General features: G+C 42.8%; 1 protein-coding gene across 8 annotated transcripts in view; it reads right to left on the bottom strand.

The window, feature by feature from the left end:
- Window positions 1-1860: 1860 nt before the first annotated feature.
- Window positions 1861-18930, bottom strand: part of eml1 (EMAP like 1) — a 140028-nt gene continuing 122958 nt past the window's right edge. For all 8 annotated transcript variants that reach the window (XM_061895849.1, XM_061895846.1, XM_061895847.1 and 5 more), the window contains 9 exons: window positions 17992-18117; window positions 11236-11367; window positions 7338-7405; window positions 7161-7249; window positions 6250-6347; window positions 6054-6141; window positions 5714-5809; window positions 3811-3941; window positions 1861-3723 (listed from right to left, as the gene is read on the bottom strand). In XM_061895849.1, coding sequence (XP_061751833.1) covers window positions 3598-3723; window positions 3811-3941; window positions 5714-5809; window positions 6054-6141; window positions 6250-6347; window positions 7161-7249; window positions 7338-7405; window positions 11236-11367; window positions 17992-18117 — 954 coding nt within the window. In that variant the 3' untranslated portion in view covers window positions 1861-3597. The remainder of the gene's footprint in view (window positions 3724-3810; window positions 3942-5713; window positions 5810-6053; window positions 6142-6249; window positions 6348-7160; window positions 7250-7337; window positions 7406-11235; window positions 11368-17991; window positions 18118-18930) is intronic.

The following is an 18930-nucleotide window of genomic DNA, read 5'->3' as shown; positions in this document are numbered from 1 at the left end:
AAACTTTTGACAAAAACATGAAAGTTTGATCACATTACGCCTATACTGGCTCACCTGCACTGGCTTCCTGTGCACTTAAAATGTGACTTTAAGGTTTTACTACTTACATGTACGTATAAAATACTACACGGTCTAGCTCCATCCTATCTTGCTGAATGTATTGTACCATATGTCCCGGCTAGAAATCTGCGTTCAAAGACCCCTGGCTTATTAGTGATTCGCAGAGCCCCAAAAAAGCCTGCGGGCTATAGAGCGTTTTTTATTTGGACTCCGGGATTATGGAATGCCCTCCCGGTAACAGTTAGAGATGTTACCTCAGTAGAAGCATTTAAGTCCCATCTTAAAACTCATTTGTATACTCTAGCCTTTAAATAGACCCCCCTTTTAGACCAGTTGATCTGCCGTTTCTTTTCTTTTCTCTACTGCCCCCTCTTCCTTGTGGAGGTAGGGGCACAGGTCCAGATGAAGTGCTGGCTGTCCAGAGTCCGAACCCGGGATGGATCGCTCGCCTGTGCATCGGTTGGGGACATCTCTGTGCTGCTGACCTGTCTCTTAGTTGGGATGGTCTCCTCAATCTACTATGGACTGGACTTTCACAATATTATGCTAGATCCATTCGACGTCCATTGCACCAGTCTCCCTAGAAGGGGGGGCGGGGGGTCACTTACATCTGCGGTCCTCTCCAAGGTTACTCATTGTCACCCCAATGGGTTGAGTTTTTCCTAGCCCTGATGTGGGATCTGAACCGAGGATGTCGTTGTGGCTTGTGCAGCCCTTTGAGACACTTTTGATTTAGGGCTAGGTCGTCATATCGACCACGCCCCTAACCGTGGCCCCACCGCCACAAGTATTTTGGCAATTTAGGGGAAACCCTGACAACTAAATAAAAATGTCTTTATATTTGTCAGATATGTTTTGTAATGTTATTCTGTGATATTTGCACCTAAAGAAATGCTAGTACACCAGTTTAGGAATATGGTTGTGGGGGTATTTTTCTGGCTGGCTGAGACATAGTGTAAATTATTTTATAACATGTTCTGTGTCACGTTTGTAACGCATTTTGATGCGCGAGTTGTCACCCCAAGATGCCGCAGGACTCGGACCAGGCAGGATTGCAGGTAAGAGCTGATTTTAATGTACAAAAGATAAAAGAACAGTGGTGCAAACAGAAAAGAAAGTGCGTGCCTACGCACGGGAAGCTAATGCTACATTTAGCATGGAGTTCAAAGAGTTCAAGATGAGTGTGCCGAATGCACGGAAGCCAAGACGAGACATAGCAAAAATACAAAGACTTACGGAAACCAACGTGACTGTTGCAAGTAGCAAATGATGAACCAAGACCGAACAAAGGGAGGAGGCAGGTTTAAATACAGAAACAAAGAATTACCACAGGTGTGCGTAAAAGGCATAGCAGGTGGAACAAATGAAGAACCATGGTAACTGAACACACAAGAAAGTGCTCAAACAAAGGGATCGGAAGAGTCCAAAAATAAACAAAACACACAAAAGGACTCAAGAACTAAAACTATGTCGGATCCGGGTGGCGGATCGTGACATTCTGGTCGAGTTACAGAATGATTAGCATGCTGATAATCACATATTATTAATTAATAGAGAAGGTTACCCATATTTTGAGTTACAGTGGGTTTCTCATATTAGCTGAATAGATGACATAAACCAGAAGAGTGGCAATTAGAGGTTCACAAAAAAATAAATTCACATCTAAATCGCAATTCTTATTCATCCAAATACTAAATCAATTTATCATTTAAAAAAAATAAAAATCAAATAATTATAATAATTAATCGATTTTTGAACCTATTAAGAAAAGGACGAGGACAAAACATGAGAAAAAAGGTGTTGACAATTTTGACACAGAATCTTAGGGCTTTTATTTTGGTTTTAGTGTAGGACAAAAGGTAAATGTTCAGTGGTAATTGTACAGGAGGACAGATTTCAGTTCACAGCATTCCCCTCACAATCTTTTACTCCAATCAGAATAACGTTCTTGTGTGAAATGTTAGCTTACAGTAGATCAACTAACAGATCACAGGGTTGAATGGAAGCATGAGTGGTTTCGTAAAAGCTCGATGACGCAACTAAATTCTGTGCCAGCCGCTATCAAGCTGGTTAAAGCAAGGGTGTCAAACTCATTTTAGATGGGGGGCCACGTGGAGAAAAACGTACTCCCAAGTGGGCTGGACTGGTAAAATAACAGCACGATAACTTAAAAATAAAGACAACTTGTGATTGTTTTCTTAGTTTAAAAATAGAACAAGAACATTTACAAATCATAATATTGTTGCTATTTTTTTTACACTTACATGTTGCGTTTAATAGTATTCAAACTTTTGTTGTCGTTATTTATACTTTCTGATCAAATTATGTGATAATGTACATCAGTCAACTCATTGGTGTTAATTTTCAATCTACCATATTTCCTTGAATTGCCGCAGGGCATATAGTATGCGCCTGCCTTGAATTACTGCCGGGTCAAACTCGCTTCCCAAAATAATTAGCGCATGCTTACTTTTACCGCATGCCTTTGGTAAGCGCAGGAATGAGGAAGAAGTTTTAAATTAATTAGCGCCCCGGCGGCAATTCAAGGAAATACGGTATCAAGATAAAAAAATACAATCCAAATCAAATTACAGAATGTTATTTATGTAGTTTGATTATTTTCCTCGACTGGTGCACTAACATCATGTGGTTTATTTTTTTTTACATATTTAGCATCATCGACAAAAATACAAAGAATTGCTATAGTGACATCTAGTGGACACATTTAGAACAGCAGTTTCTTTCATTCAAAAATTCCAGCTCATTTTTATACTTAGCAAATTTATCCCGCGGGCCAGATGTGGCCCGCGGGCCGTACGTTTGACACCCCTGGGTTAAAGGATAAAAAGACAAATTAAAATATCTTGCCTGAACTGATGGTGCGGATCAGACAGTTACAGTGATATGGTTTCACCATTCAACAGAAAGATACTGTTCATGGCAAAAAACACTGATGCACTAATTATTACCGAACATACGTTTGGAGCCTTTACTCCTGTTCACCTCAATCGGCTTGACTCATAGCTGGATCATCAACAAGTATCCAGTTATCATAACCTCCTTGTTGTGTGAAGTGTTCATGTCTGCCAATAAACCATGCGCCTTTTATTGAGCATCATATTAATGTGATTATTCCAGTGGTTTCCTGAGTGGGTTGAGACAATATAGTTTGCATTTCAATCGATTATAGTCAGTCCACACAAACCTTTAGTCCAAATCCTGTCAGAAGCGTACACAACTACACAAATTCAGCAAAAAATGTAAGCCTTTGGTTCTTTTTGTTCTTGGATATGTTCCATGTAAGTGTTAACTGGTATATTACCGTTTTTACATGTAGTGTGATTGAATGCAGAAAAAAAAAAGGAGAAACACGAAGCAACACCTCACCAAGTTCATCTCCTTGTGGCACCTGAAAGCAGACCCCCCAAAAAAAAACCCTAAGTTAGTTCATCTCAGTCCAGATCCACCTTTTAGGCATTTCCACTTGGTTCAGTTCTCTTGTGGCGCAGCTTCGAGCTGCAAGTGCTGTCTCATCACTCAAACTATCCTCCATTGCATCACACTCATGTCTTTCCCTCCCGTCGACACCAGGCAGCTGTCGTTATGCAGGAAGCTCACGTTGGTCACGTGACTGCTATGGCAACCGTAAACATGGCTGGGAGCCTGAAGGGAATAACCAACAAAAACGTTGTTTTTACATGAGCCACCTTTCAAAAAGACCGGCATTGACATTTTAAGACGGGACGTTACCCTGAATTGAGAACTGGGATATGAGAAGAGGTGAACCTTCCCAAAGTCATCCCCGGTAGCGAGAAGGCTTTTATCGTTGGACCTGCTGGCAGCATTGATGTCGGTGCCGTCCGAGCCATCGGACCACATACCTGATGGGACAGTTTTACTGGGGATTTTACACGACATAAATCGAAAACGTACCACTGTTTTTTTTTTACGGTTAAAATATGACAACTAACGTCGAAGTATTTTTTTTTAACAAGTGAATTACTGTGAATTTAAGAAGTTTAATTGATATTTTTACAGAAAAATTCTGACGATTATGTTGCTGGTGTTTTACTGCCAAAAATACAGTCTTTGTTTTTACAGTGACTGTAATTGTAAAATGGTACCACTGTTATTTCACAGTAAAATTATGGTGCCTGCCAGGTTTTTTTTGGGTGAAATCTAGGGGTGTTAGAAAAAATAGATTCGAATAAGAATCAAATCAAATATGTTGTGCGATTCAGAATCGATTCTCATTTAAAAAAAAATCAATTTAAAAAATAAATAAATATTTTTTTTTTATCAATCCAACAAAACAATACACAGCAATACCATAACAATGCAATCCAATTCCAAAACCAAACCTGACCCAGCAACACCCAGAACTGCAATAAAGACACAAACACGACACAGAACAAGCCAAAAGTAGTGAAACAAAAATGAATATTATCAACAACAGTATCAATATTAGTTATAATTTCAGCATAGCACTGATTAAAAATCCCTCACTGACATTATCAATAGAGATTTATAAAAATAAAAAAAAGAACAATAGTGTCACAGTGGCTTACACTTGCATCGCATCTCATAAGCTTGACAACACACTGTGTCCAATATTTTCACAAAGATAAAATAAGTCATATTTTTGGATCTTTTAATAGTTAAAAACAAATTTACATTATTGCAATCAGTTGATAAAACATTGTCCTTTACAATTATAAAAGTTTTTTTTTTAAAAATCAACTACTCTCCTAGCATGTCAGCAGACTGGGGTAGATCCTGCTGAGATCCTATGTATTGAATGAATACAGAATCGTTTTGAATCGGAAAAGTATCGTTTTTGAATCGAGAATCGAATCGAAAAAAATCGATATATTATCGAATCGTGACCCCAAGAATCAATAATAAATCGAATCGTGGGACACCCAAAGATTCACAGCCCTAGTAAAATCTAAGGCCATATTCACTGAGATTTACAGGAAACAAAACTAAACGGTATCACTGCTATTTTTACATTAAAATTCTGCCGACTTGGCTGCCAGTATTTTACCGCAAAATCTACAGTCTTTGTTTTTACAGTGCAACACTGTAATTGAAACACTGTTCACATTACAATAAGATTATGGCGACTGACCTGACAGTTCTTTTTTACCGTAAAATCTACAGTAGTTTCTTTTACAGTGCACTACTGTAAATGGAAAAACGGCACCATTGTCTTTTTACAGTAAAATTCTGGCAATTGGGCTGCCAATTTACCGTAAAATCTATAGCTGTTTTTACAGTGAATTACTGTAAATGAAAAAATGGTACCACTGTCATTTTTACAATAAAATTCTGACCTTTTTTTATTTTATTTTACCGTGAAACTTACAGTCTTTGTTTTTTCAGTGCATTACTAAAAATGAAAACAGTACTACTGTTATTTTCACGGTAAAGTTCTGATGACTGAGCAGCCAGTTTTTTTTTTGTTTGTTTTTTTTACAAAGTATACAACAGAAGCGCTATGCAGATTTTAGGACCTACGACAAAGATCAAAGATCAGCTATATGATAGGGCTTTAGTGGTTTTAGGAACTAGCTGCAAAAAATTCTGTATCTCACAAGCGTTCTTAACTAAACACACATAACTGGAAGAAAGAACTGGAGAAGCCACTTACCAAAAACCTGAAAGCCAAGAGTGCAGGTGTGAGTGGCCCATTCAATATCTCTAATGGTCTCCATGCTGACCACCTGTTTGCACACAGATGGAATCCCTGGGAAAACACACACGTTGATGTTTCCTTCCATGAACCATAGCTCCACATTGCACTCATGCCACCCCGTATCATGATGCTACCACCACCACAATTCTTGACTATAGGCAGGAAGTGTGTCCAAAACGTTAAACAGTACAATCTGCAATGAGCAGCCTTAAAAAGCCCAACAATATTTTTTTTTATTTCAACCTCCTTCATTGCTTGTGTGTGATTAGATTTGAGTGAATTACGATGCACTTACAGTAGAGTATCTCATAGTCTCCTGAGTTTGACACCAGGTACTGCGAGTCCACTGACCAGTCCAAGTGGGTGATGAAACTGGAGTGACCCTAAAACCAAATTTGACGCAAAAAAAGGTTACGTTATTTGTGAGATGATAATGCAATGGAAGGTAGAAACATGGAGGAACTGGTTATAAAGTCAAACCAAGCACTCACCGAGCACTTGCCCACTCTGCTGTACTTCCTGCCATTTTCTGCCACAGCATAGATGTAAATGTAGTTGTCATGAGAGCCAATGGCTAGGAAGTTACCATCTAAAACAGGAAAATATCAACAATAACTGTCAAGCATAGCTGTGCATATTCAGGCATGGGATTTGACCACAATGAAAAAGACTGAAAACATTTCCGGGGGTCTGGGGGACGAAGGCCCCCAGCCAAGTCAAGAGCGGTGCCCTAGTGGGGGGACAAGGGGGGGCAACTTTGCTCACTTTCGGTTGACATCAAAAGTACCAGCTAGTGAAAAGTTTGTTTTCCTTGCTTCAAGTTGTTTCAAATGTTTTTGGCATTTCGCATGTACTTTCAAAGCCTTGAAACCTCGGGATCCATAGTCAATATTATCATGACACCACGTGCACAAAACTTTTCCGGGACGATTGATTTTCCGATTGAAATCGCCGAACAAAGTCGTAACTTCCTTCTTCCCAACAGTATTAGTGATTTCCCTTTCCATCCAGTCCCATCGAAAGTTATTTTTGACATGTTTATCAATTTCTTTTACTCGTGAAGCGTCCTTTCTCTTGAGAACCGACATCGTTTACATTTGGAAAATGGCGGTAATAACGTCATTATTTATAACAGACGTCCTGATTGGTCACAAGGAACATATCGACCAATCAACTACGGCCTAATATTATATCACGCCGTAGTTGATTGGTCGACACTTTTTTTTTCCCCCCGAGATTAAAAAAGACGGAATTCCGACTTTACATGGAATAATCACATGCCTGATATTAGAAAAAAAAATCAAGGTATGTTTCAATCTTACGGTAAGAGAATATGTATTTTGTATATATAAAACATGCGTCACATTAAAGTTTACATTGCATCCAGGCAAAAAGTGCAAACCTGGGCCAAAGCTGATAACAGAAAGCTGTTCATTGCCATCTGTGTGCACGGTGACTAGATCCTTGGAGTCAGTGTCCAGTACCAGCCACCTGCAGGGTCAGGCATAAAAAAAACAAAAAAAAAAACATCATCAATTTATCTCTAGAGTGTCTTTCAAGAAGGGTTTCCCCTACTTACCTGCCAGTCTGCGTTCCTATGGCAACCACAGCTCCGGACGGATGGAAGTCTGCTGACTGGGCAGAGTCCTGTTAGGATTGAGAGGTCAGTTCAACAAATTAAAAAAACAAGTAGAAAATTCCCACATAAATTTTCATGGGCCTGCTATCTGTGCCCTGGACCTCTGGCCGGGGGTTGCCGGAAGCCACCGTACTTATTAGATAGTGCCGAGTGTCTGAATCCGTGAGTCTTAGGCAAGGGCGTAGAATTGGGTAGGGACGCTAGGGACACGTCCCTACCAATATCCAGCCGCTACTGTGTTGTCACTATCAATACAAGCGCTGCCCGTAATGTTTAGTCAATGATTATGGCACAGAAAGGGTTAAATGTCGGTCTCTGCTAGAAGTCCCGCCTTTAACCTAATTATCGCTCCCTGATTGGTTTTCACTTTCATGCTAACTTACGTGTGATTGGCTGTCCCCGCTGTCACTCCTTCTACTTGTAAAAGCTAGCCTACATGCCGGTTGCTAGCGAGCGGACGAGAGTGTCACGCCAAATTTCTTCCCCCCTACAAAAACCTTACCCCCCCATTTACTTCCGGGGTCATGATTAATACAGACGTTTTGCTAACGTTTTATTATGAAAATATAACGTTATATTATAAAAATACAGACGTTTTGTTAACACTATATTATAAAAAAATTAAAAAAACAATTTACAAACACAGGCTTCACGGTGGAAGAGGGGTTAGTGCGTCTGCCTCACAATACGAAGGTCCTGCAGTCCTGGGTTCAAATCCAGGCTCGGGATCTTTCTGTGTGGAGTTTGCATGTTCTCCCCGTGAATGCGTGGGTTCCCTCCGGGTACTCCGGCTTCCTCCCACTTCCAAAGACATGCACCTGGGGATAGGTTGATTGGCAACAATAAATTGGCCCTAGTGTGTGAATGTGAGTGTGAATGTTGTCTGTCTATCTGTGTTGGCCCTGCAATGAGGTGGCGACTTGTCCAGGGTGTACCCTGCCTTCCGCCCGATTGTAGCTGAGATAGGCGCCAGCGCCCCCCGCGACCCCAAAGGGAATAAGCGGTAGGAAATGGATGGATGGATGGATGGATTTACAAACACAAGCTATGGGATGACGCATTTACTTCTGGGGTCACGTTTCCTCTTATGTCATCCCATAGCTTGTGTTTGTAAATTGTGTTTTTATTTTTTTATAATATAGCGTTAACAAAACGTCTGTATTTTTATAATATAGTGTTATATTAGATCGCCGGATTTCACCTTTCCGTTTTTGAAATTATTTTTTAGTTTCATGTATTTGTATAGAAGTGAACAACGGTTTGAACATACCATAGTGGTGGAAATACAATAAACCCTCACTAGATGATCATGTGATTTTACAATGCTAAAATATAATTCATTAATATGAAGTAATATTCATATATAGTAAAAGCCTTTTTGCTCAGGCAGTAACTGTACCATCAAGCTCTATGGTCATTGTCCTTAATGTATCTGTCATGCATCAACATATTTTTGGCCAGCAGTTCATTTCTGTTACAGACCGGCGGTGGCATGTGTTTGGCTCTTTCAAATAGGAACAACCAGTGGACACTAATCTGCTTGTATTTGAGTATTAGTGACAAATATATTTACAGTACAAAAGCAGCAATAGAAAGAAGTATTTGAAGGGAAAAATAGTGAGTGATTTAAACACAAGTTGGGGAAAAGATTATTACAGTTCATTTATGTTTATTTACAATGTTGTATTGCATGAATGTATTTCTGATGTTGTTGATGGACAGTAGGCCATGTTCATTGACAGTATGATGCACAGTTGCACTACAGCCCTTAACTAAAGAGTAAAGATGAGAACTCCTCCAAGTTGTCTCCTTTGCTTTCATTTTAGTTGCTTTACCCTATAACATCTGCATTACGTGAAATTATGATTGCTAATGTAAAAAAAAAAAAAAAGTAAACTTTCAGAGTGCTGCCTTGGAGCACTTTTGTGTCCCCACCAATCTCAAAATCAAACCTACTCCCTTGGTCTTAGGTGTCACTGTACAAAATGAGCCACGGAGCTAACCTAAAACAGTAGCATGTGTACACAAAAATGATAACACGTAGCATGTGTGCTAACGATAGCATGATAACAGTCAGCATTATTCTTATACCAAGTTATACGACTCAAAGGTACAGTATATGGCTGCGGAAATAGAAACAAATATGTAAAATTAGAAGAAAAAGTTATCCTTTAGCAAAGAAAGTTAGCACTTTAATGTTAGCATGCTAACAGTTCACAAGTGTCACATACTACCAAGTTACATGACTCTGGGGTAAATGTTTGCAAAACTACCGTGAAAAGTTATCATGCTAATTTGAGCATGCTAGCAAGATAACAGTAGTATGCAATCAGTTAGCATGTTTTATATACCAAGTTATATGACTGTAAGGTGTATGACGGTCTAATTAGAGGAAAAAAAACATAGAATTAGCTAAAAAGTTAGCAGGTTCATATTAGTATGCTAGCATGCTAAAATTATCGTGCTTGCGGTTAACTAGGCTGACCATATTCTGAAATCCCAAAAAGAGGACACATATATGCGTGCCAAGGCGATGAAAATTTGCCAGTGATACTTGAACTTGCTTTATAAATAATATATTTATTTAAATAAAGCATTTTTTCTCCTGTGTTGACAGTATAACAAAATAAGTCACACTTATATTATGTAACATTCACAGTTTCAGAAAAAGTACAGAGGAAACAATATTCATAATAACCTCTTGTATATAATATACACATAAATAATGCCTCAAAACAGGTTAATTATATTTTAACAAAAAACAGGTAACAGCCCATTCTTTAAAATGTCTTTTCTCAGTCCAGTGGACCATTCCAATGTAAAAAAAATATATATAAATAATGTCTCAAAACATTTGAAACAAAAAAGATGTTCTCAGAGAATACACCATAGGTGAAGGGTATTTCACAAATCAGTTAAAACAACAAAAACAGAGGTAGCATTTCTGAGCCAATTATTTTAGGCTTCTGTAAAAAAAATAATAATGCAGAGTCAACATTTAAAACAGAAAAAGGACCTTTCCTGGCAAAACTCGAACCAACACTTCCTGTCAACAGCGTCACTTCCCTATCTTGTGAATCATCATCATCATCATCATTTATTTTTATTCCTTTCATGAAAATGCATATTTACAAGCCACGTACAATTGACACTGTCATTGTTTTTTTTGTTTTTCTTTCTTATACATTTCCATGATCAGAAAGGAGCAGATGGAAGAATTATATTCTTATATTTATCTGCCCCTTGAATGAAGTGAAGTGAATTATATTTATATAGCACTTTTCTCTAGTGACTCAAAGCGTTTTACATAGTGAAACCCAATATCTAAGTTACATTTAAACCAGTGTGGGTGGCACTGGGAGCAGGTGGGTAAAGTGGCTTGCCCAAGGACACAACGGCAGTGACTAGGATGGCGTAAGCGGGAATCGAACCTGGAACCCTCAAGTTGCTGGCATGGCCACTCTACCAACCGAGCTATACCGCCCCGGAAGACCCGCCCCCCAGCCAAAGCCATTGGCTAACACCCCGTAGCCAGCCGCTACAATATTTACAGCTAGAATTCACCAACTCGAGTAATATATATACGGTAACTTAACCCTGGACGAACATTGAAAATACTCGTAACCCTAATTCAAAATGCCGGTCAATTGACGCATTTAAAAAAAAAAAAACGCCCAGACACCCCGGACATCCCCGCAAAAGAGGACATGTCCGGAGAAAAGAGGACGTATGGTCAGCCTAGGTTAACAAGTTAATAAAGTTATATGACTCGAGGGTAAATAAAACCCATACATACGTACAGTGTGTTTCAGTTCGCCGGGGGGCAGTGTTGACTTACTTCCATGTTTTTACTCCAGAGGAGCTGATGTGAACTGGAGTCCCACAGACTCACTTGCCGGTCATATCCACAGGTGACAAAGTGAGGCTTACTGGGATGGACGGCCAGACCCCACAGTTCGTCAGTATGACCCTTAGTACAGGAAGAGGGAGGGAAAAAAACAAGATGTTTAAAACGTATTGGTGCCTCCTTTTTTACTGACGTTTTATTTCCCCTGCATTGGAGTATAAAAGTTAGTTAAGTTAAAGTACCACTGATAGTACCACTGATTAGGACGGCGTGGCGCAGTGGGGAGAGTGGCCGTGCGCAACCCGAGGGTCACCGGTTCAAATCCCACCTAGAACCAACCTCGTATCGTCCGTTGTGTCCTGAGCAAGACACTTCACCCTTGCTCCTGATGGGTGCTGGTTGGCGCCTTGCATGGCAGCTCCCTCCATCAGTGTGTGAATGTGTGTGTGAATGGGTAAATGTGGAAGTAGTGTCAAAGCGCTTTGAGTACCTTGAAGGTAGAAAAGCGCTATACAAGTACAACCCATTTATAGTCTCACACACACACTAGGTGTGGTGAAATTAACCTCTGCATCGGACCCATAGCCTTGATCACACCCTGGGAGGTGAGGGGAGCAGTGAGCAGCAGCGGTGGCCTCGCCCGAGAATAATTTTTGTGATTTAACCCCCAATTCCAACCCTTGATGCTGCCCATTTTTATAGTCTTTGGTATGACTCGGCCGGTATGAACTCACAACCTACCGATCTCAGGGCGGACACTAACCGCAAGGCCACTGAGAATCTAAACTAATTTTTTTGGTACATTTAAAATGTGACTGAAAACCAGGTGGTAGTGACAAAAACAAATGGGTTATACTTGTATATTGCTTTTCTACCTTCAAGGTACTCAAAGCTTTTGACACTATTTCCACAGGAGCAAGGGTGAAGTGTCTACCTGAAAGATGAGGCTGGTGGAAGCCGAGGATCAAACCAGGAACCTTCAGGTTTACCATGTGAAGTGAAGCGAAGTGAATTATATTTATATAGCGCTTTTCTCTAGTGACTCAAAGCGCTTTACATAGTAAAACCCAATATCTATGTTTTACATTTAAACCAGTGTGGGTGGCACTGGGAGCAGGTGGGTAAAGTGTCTTGCCCAAGGACACAACGGCAGTGACTAGGATGGCGGAAGCGGGAATTTAATCTGCAACCCTCAAGTTGCTGGCACGGCCGCTCTACCAACCGAGCTATGCCGCCCCATGCATTGATTTACGTGGACCCCGACTTAAACAAGTTGAAAAACTTATTTTCGGGTGTTACCATTTAGTGGTCAATTGTACGGAATATGTACTGTACTGTGCAATCTACTAATAAAAGTTTTCAATCAATCAATCAGGTTGCTGGCAGGGTAGCGCTCCCAACCGAGCTAAAACAGAGAACTAATAAGAGAGCTAAAATGCATTTAAAAGCAAAAGTGGGGACTCACTTTAGTTTTAATGGTGTGTATGGGACAAAGCTGGGTGAGGACTTTGCAGTATGTAAGAAGTGTGTCGCTAAAATACAATACACGGGCATCACGACCATTGACGTGTAGGGAAAAATGTGCCGAAAAAGAGAAATATTTATTTGTTTTGTTTCTACTTAATAGGTTTGATCCTTTTATCAGAAACCATCCATCCATTTACTACCGCTTGTTCATTTTGGGGGAGCGGGGGGTGCTGGAGCCTATATCTCAGCTGCATTTGGACAAGTCACCACCTCATTGCAGGGCCAACACAGATAGACAGACAACATTCACACTCACATTCACACACTAGGGCCAATTTAGTGTTGCCAATCAACCTATCCCCAGGTGCATGTCTTTGGAGGTGGGAGGAAGCCGGCGTACCCAGAGTGAACCCACACAGTCACGGGGAGAACATGCAAACGCCACAGAAACCTAAAAAGAAAATCCTGTCTACAGTTACAGTATGTTGCACTATTGCTGTTTGTACACTCTATTAATTATCCTGCAAACTAAAATGCAGATCTCGACCAGGCTCTATCGCTCAATGGATAGGAATCCTAAAAAAAAATTCTGAATCCTGACAGTGATCCGTATCACCCCCATAATCTAACCACTTGTTCATTATCACACTTCTGACGTTTCGCCAAAATCTTTATCAAAATCCACCATAACTTTTTGAGCAATTTTGCTGACTAACAAACAGACAGACCGTTTTCTATTTGGGCTCCAGAACTATGGAATGCCTTCCTGGTAACAGTTAGAGTTACTACCTCAGTAGAAGCATTTAAGTCCCATCTTAAAACTCCTTTGTATACTCTAGCCTTTAAAGACAAGTTGATCTGCCGTTTCTTTTCTTTTCTACTCTACCCCCCTCTCCCTTGTGGAAAGGGGGAGGGAGGTCCGGTGGCCATGGACACAGGTCCGGTGGCCATGGATGAAGTGCTGGCTGTCCAGAGTCGGGACCCTTGGTGGACCGCTCGCCTGTGTATCGGTTGGGGACATCTCTGCGCTGCTAACCCGTTTCCGCTCGGGATGGTCTCCTGCTGGCCCCACTATGGACTGGACTTTCACAATATTATGCAAGACCCACTAGACGTCAATTGCATCCTGTCTCCCCTAGAGTGGGGGAGTCACCCACATCTGCGGCCCTCTCATAGATTTCTCATAGTCATTCACATTGAAATGAGTTTTTCCTTGCCTTTATGTGGGCTCTGAACCGAGGATGTCGTTGTGGCTTGTGCAGCCTTTTGAGACACTTGTGATTTAGGGCTGTATAAAAACACATTGATTGATTGATGAAAATAAGGAAGGATGATCTAGTTTTTAAGCTTGGTGCTAAAAATATGCAGCTTTAGTGAAACAATAAACATCATTTTACAATATTGCTAAGTGCTATAAAAGATGTACCAGTACAAACTTTGACCATAACGAACAATCACTTACTGTATAATGTCTGCTCTCACTAGGATGCCAACTGTTGGGATGTTCATATCTATAGATGGAGAATTACTGGTAGTCACAATCCTCAAACTGGGTTAAAAAATACTAAATTTGTCTTTTTGTGTCTTTCTCGGCATGTCATGTCAAAGTTGACCACTTCTCGGTTTATGGCCACAGCCTTTTACTATACAAGTGAGAGGCATTATATTCTAGAATTAACTTTGATTAATTGATTCGATGCAGCAGCTCACCAGCTCAATATGTCAATACGGCAGCATAAGCTCTTAAACTCTCTGTGATCACGGTACCGCTAAAAATAGACTGTCTGCTTTAGCGCTTATAGTAACAATATCACTAATACTTGGTTCATATTCAGGTCACAAGATTCAAATGGAGTATTGTTGCCGTTTCTTAGATGTTTTTAGAGGGCTTTACGGGCAGAATATTGGACTCCCATTTGCTGCATGTTTAGCCACCCCATACCTGCTGTATTTTATGACATAGAATGCATAAAAATATAAAATTCTTGTCTTATGTAAGGATTGTGAATAATAGGCAAAATTCCTAGGGTGGGTATTCTGAACTGCTGTTTGGTGCGTAAGCACAAACAACAGTCAGGACCCGTCCCCCCACCCGAAGGCGAAGGGAAGCTACCCTCTCGTCCACTGGGTTGAACTCAAACGTGCAGGCTTTGAGCTGGGGGGCAACGAGAATTGCCACCCCAGCCCGTCGCCAGAGTGGAAGAGGGTCCAGTCCCTCTCGAGAGAACTGGTTCCAGAGCCCTTGCTGTGCGTCGAGGTGAGTCCGACTATATCCAGCCGGAACTTCTCTACCTCGCGCACTAGCTCAGGCTCCTTCCCCCCCAGTGAGGTGACGTTCCACGTCCCAAGAGCTAGCTTCTGTAGCCGAGGATCGGACCGCCAAGTGCCCTGCCTTCGGCTGCCGCCCAGCTCACAATGCACCCGACCTCTATGGCCCCTCCTATGAGTGGTGAGCCCATTGGAGGGATGACCCACGTTGCCTCTTCGGGCTGTGCCCGGCCGGGCCCCATGGGGACAGGCCCGACCACCAGGCGCTCGCCATCGTGCCCCAACTCCGGGCCTGGCTCCAGAGCGGGGCCCCGGTGACCCACGTCCGGGCGAGGGAAATCTGGGTTCATTTTGTTGTAATTCCATAGAAGTCTTTGAGCTGCTCTTTGTCTGATCACTCACCTAGGACCTGTTTGTCTTGGGAGACCCTACCAGGGGGCATGAAAGCCCCCAGACAACATAGCTCCTAGGATCATTGGGACACGCAAACTCCTCTACCACGGTAAGGTAGCAGCTCAGAGAGGAGAAATGCCTCACAATGCCCAAGCGCATTGTGAGGGTCTGCTGGGAACGTCTGGCAGAGTCTCCTGTCAGAGAGAGTTTCAATTCACACCTCCGGGAGAACTTTGAACATGTCACGAGGGAGGTGCGGGACATTGAGTCCGAGTGGACCATGTTTCGAACCTCTATTGTCGAGGCGGCTGATTGGAGCTGTGGCCGCAAGGTTGTTGGTGCCTGTCGTGGCGGTAATCCCAGAACCCGTTGGTGGACACCAGCAGTGAGGGATGCCGTCAAGCTGAAGAAGGAGTCCTATCGGGTTCTTTTGGCTCATAGGACTCCGGAGGCAGTGGACGGGTACCGACGGGCCAAGCGGTGTGCAGCTTTAGCGGTCGCGGAGGCAAAAACTCGGACATGGGAAGAGTTCGGGGAAGCCATGGAAAACGACTTCCGGACGGCTTCGAAGCGATTCTGGACCACCATACGGCGCCTCAGGAAGGGGAAGCAGTGCACTATCAACACCGTGTATGGTGCGGATGGTGTTCTGCTGACTTCGACTGCGGATGTTGTGGATCGGTGGACGAATACTTCGAAGACCTCCTCAATCCCACCAACACGTCTTTCTTTGAGGAAGCGGTGCCTGGGGAACCTGTAGTGGAATCTCCTATTTCTGGGGCTGAGGTCGCTGAGGTAGTTAAAAAGCTCCTCGGCGGCAAGGCCCCGGGGGTGGATGAGATCCGCCCGGAGTTCCTCAAGGCTCTGGATGCTGTGGGGCTGTCTTGGTTGACAAGACTCTGCAGCATCGCGTGGACATCGGGGGCGGTACCTCTGGATTGGCAGACCGGGGTGGTGGTCCCTCTCTTTAAGAAGGGGGACCGGAGGGTATGTTCCAACTATCGTGGGATCACACTCCTCAGCCTTCCCGGTAAGGTTTATTCAGGTGTACTGGAGAGGAGGCTTCGCCGGATAGTCGAACCTCGGATTCAGGAGGAACAGTGTGGTTTTCGTCCTGGTCGTGGAACTGTGGACCAGCTCTATACTCTCGGCAGGGTTCTTGAGGGTGCATGGGAGTTTGCCCAACCAGTCTACATGTGCTTTGTAGACTTGGAGAAGGCATTCGACCGTGTCCCTCGGGAAGTCCTGTGGGGAGTGCTCAGAGAGTATGGGGTATCGGAATGTCTTATTGTGGCAGTCCGCTCCCTGTATGATCAGTGTCAGAGCTTGGTCCGCATTGCTGGCAGTAAGTCGGACACGTTTCCAGTGAGGGTTGGACTCCGCCAAGGCTGTCCTTTGTCACCGATTCTGTTCATAACTTTTATGGACAGAATTTCTAGGCGCAGCCAAGGCGTTGAGGGGTTCCTGTTTGGTGGCCACGGGATTAGGTCTCTGCTTTTTGCAGATGATGTAGTCCTGATGGCTTCATCTGGCCGGGATCTTCAGCTCTCACTGGATCGGTTCGCAGCCGAGTGTGAAGCGACCGGAATGAGAATCAGCACCTCCAAGTCCGAGTCCATGGTTCTCGCCCGGAAAAGGGTGGAGTGCCATCTCCGGGTTGGGGAGGAGACCCTGCCCCAAGTGGAGGAGTTCAAGTACCTAGGAGTCTTGTTCACGAGTGGGGGAAGAGTGGATCGTGAGATCGACAGGCGGATCGGTGCGGCGTCTTCAGTAATGCGGACGTTGTATCGATCCGTTGTGGTGAAGAAGGAGCTGAGCCGGAAGGCAAAGCTCTCAATTTACCGGTCGATCTACGTTCCCATCCTCACCTATGGTCATGAGCTTTGGGTCATGACCGAAAGGATAAGATCACGGGTACAAGCGGCCGAAATGAGTTTCCTCCGCCGGGTGGCGGGGCTCTCCCTTAGAGATAGGGTGAGAAGCTCTGCCATCCGGGAGGAGCTCAACTTAAAGCCGCTGCTCCTCCACATCGAGAGGAGCCAGATGAAGTGGTTCGGGCATCTGGTCAGGATGCCACCCGAACGCCTCCCTAGGGATGTGTTTAGGGCACGTCCAGCTGGTAGGAGGCCACGGGGAAGACCCAGGACACGTTGGGAAGACTATGTCTCCCGGCTGGCCTGGGAACGCCTCGGGATCCCCCGGGAAGAGCTAGACGAAGTGGCTGGAGATAGGGAAGTCTGGGCTTCCCTGCTTAGGCTGCTGCCCCCGCGACCCGACCTCGGATAAGCGGAAGATGATGGATGGATGGATGGATGGAGGCAAAATTCCCCCCAAAAAGTGCAGTTCCTCTTTAAACGTAAGATAACATACATCGGGGGTTCGGATCACCCCCAAAATTAATCACTTTCTGACATTTTCAAAAAGTTTTTATTAAAATCCACCCATAACTAACTAAAGGACAAACAAACCCCAACTATTGCACATATTTCTGTTTCACTCTTTTAGGCAGATATTGTAGGCTATTAAAAGCAATATATCGAGAATCGCCCTATCGCCATAGGGGGATATTATTATTATAATGAGATTATGAGATTATGGTCAGATTCCCAGCTCTATTACCTGTGTGATGGGCAGGAACTCTCCATCTAAGGTGCCTTGTAGTACAAAATTCTTTGTGGTTCCGATGAGAACAGTCTCCCCTCTGCCCTCAGCTACCGTCCGGATTGGACCAAACAATTCGGGAACCTGCAACCACACGCAAAATAACAATCATGTACACCAGGGGGGTCCAAAGTCCGGCCGCGGGGCAAGTTTCCGCTCGCCGCTTGTTTTCTATTGGCCCTCGGCAGGTCGTAAAAATGAACTGAGTTCTTTATTATCGAGACGTTATTAATAATGCTGTCAAACGACACATTTTTTAAATCAGATTAATCACACTTTTAAAATTGGATTACCGTATTTTTCGGACTATAAATCGCAGTTTTTTTCATAGTTTGGCTGGGGGTGCGACATATACTCAGGAGGGACTTATGTGTGAAATTATCAAATAATCAAATAATATTATTTAGTTCATTCACGTAAGATTTCATTGGATTTATCGATTAGGAGTGACAGATTGTTTGGTAAACGTATAGCATGTTCTATATGTTACAATTATTTGAATGACTCTTACCATAATATGTTACGTTAACATACCAGGCACCTTCTCAGTGGGTTATTTATGCGTCATATAACGTACTTATTCAGCCTGTTCACTACTCTTTATTTATTTCAAATTGCCTTTCAAATGTCTATTCTTGGTGTTGGGTTTTATCAAATACATTTCCCTTATATATGTTTTTTCCTTCTTTATTATGCATTTTCGGCAGGTGCGACTTATACTCCGGAGCGACTTATACTCCGAAAAATGGGGTAATCATGATTGATCACGACTATTACTCGCTTGCATGATTTCATTTAACTTCGAATTTTAATTCAATTAAAAAAGGCCTCAATACGTGCTCACAAATGTAATTTCATTGTAAGAGTCCGTTGGCGGAAAAGGAGCAAAATAAACTG

The sequence above is a fragment of the Nerophis ophidion genome, linkage group LG03 (assembly GCF_033978795.1).
Source record: "Nerophis ophidion isolate RoL-2023_Sa linkage group LG03, RoL_Noph_v1.0, whole genome shotgun sequence".
NCBI classification, from domain to species: domain Eukaryota; kingdom Metazoa; phylum Chordata; class Actinopteri; order Syngnathiformes; family Syngnathidae; genus Nerophis; species Nerophis ophidion.
This window is presented reverse-complemented; position numbering and strand designations above follow the sequence as displayed.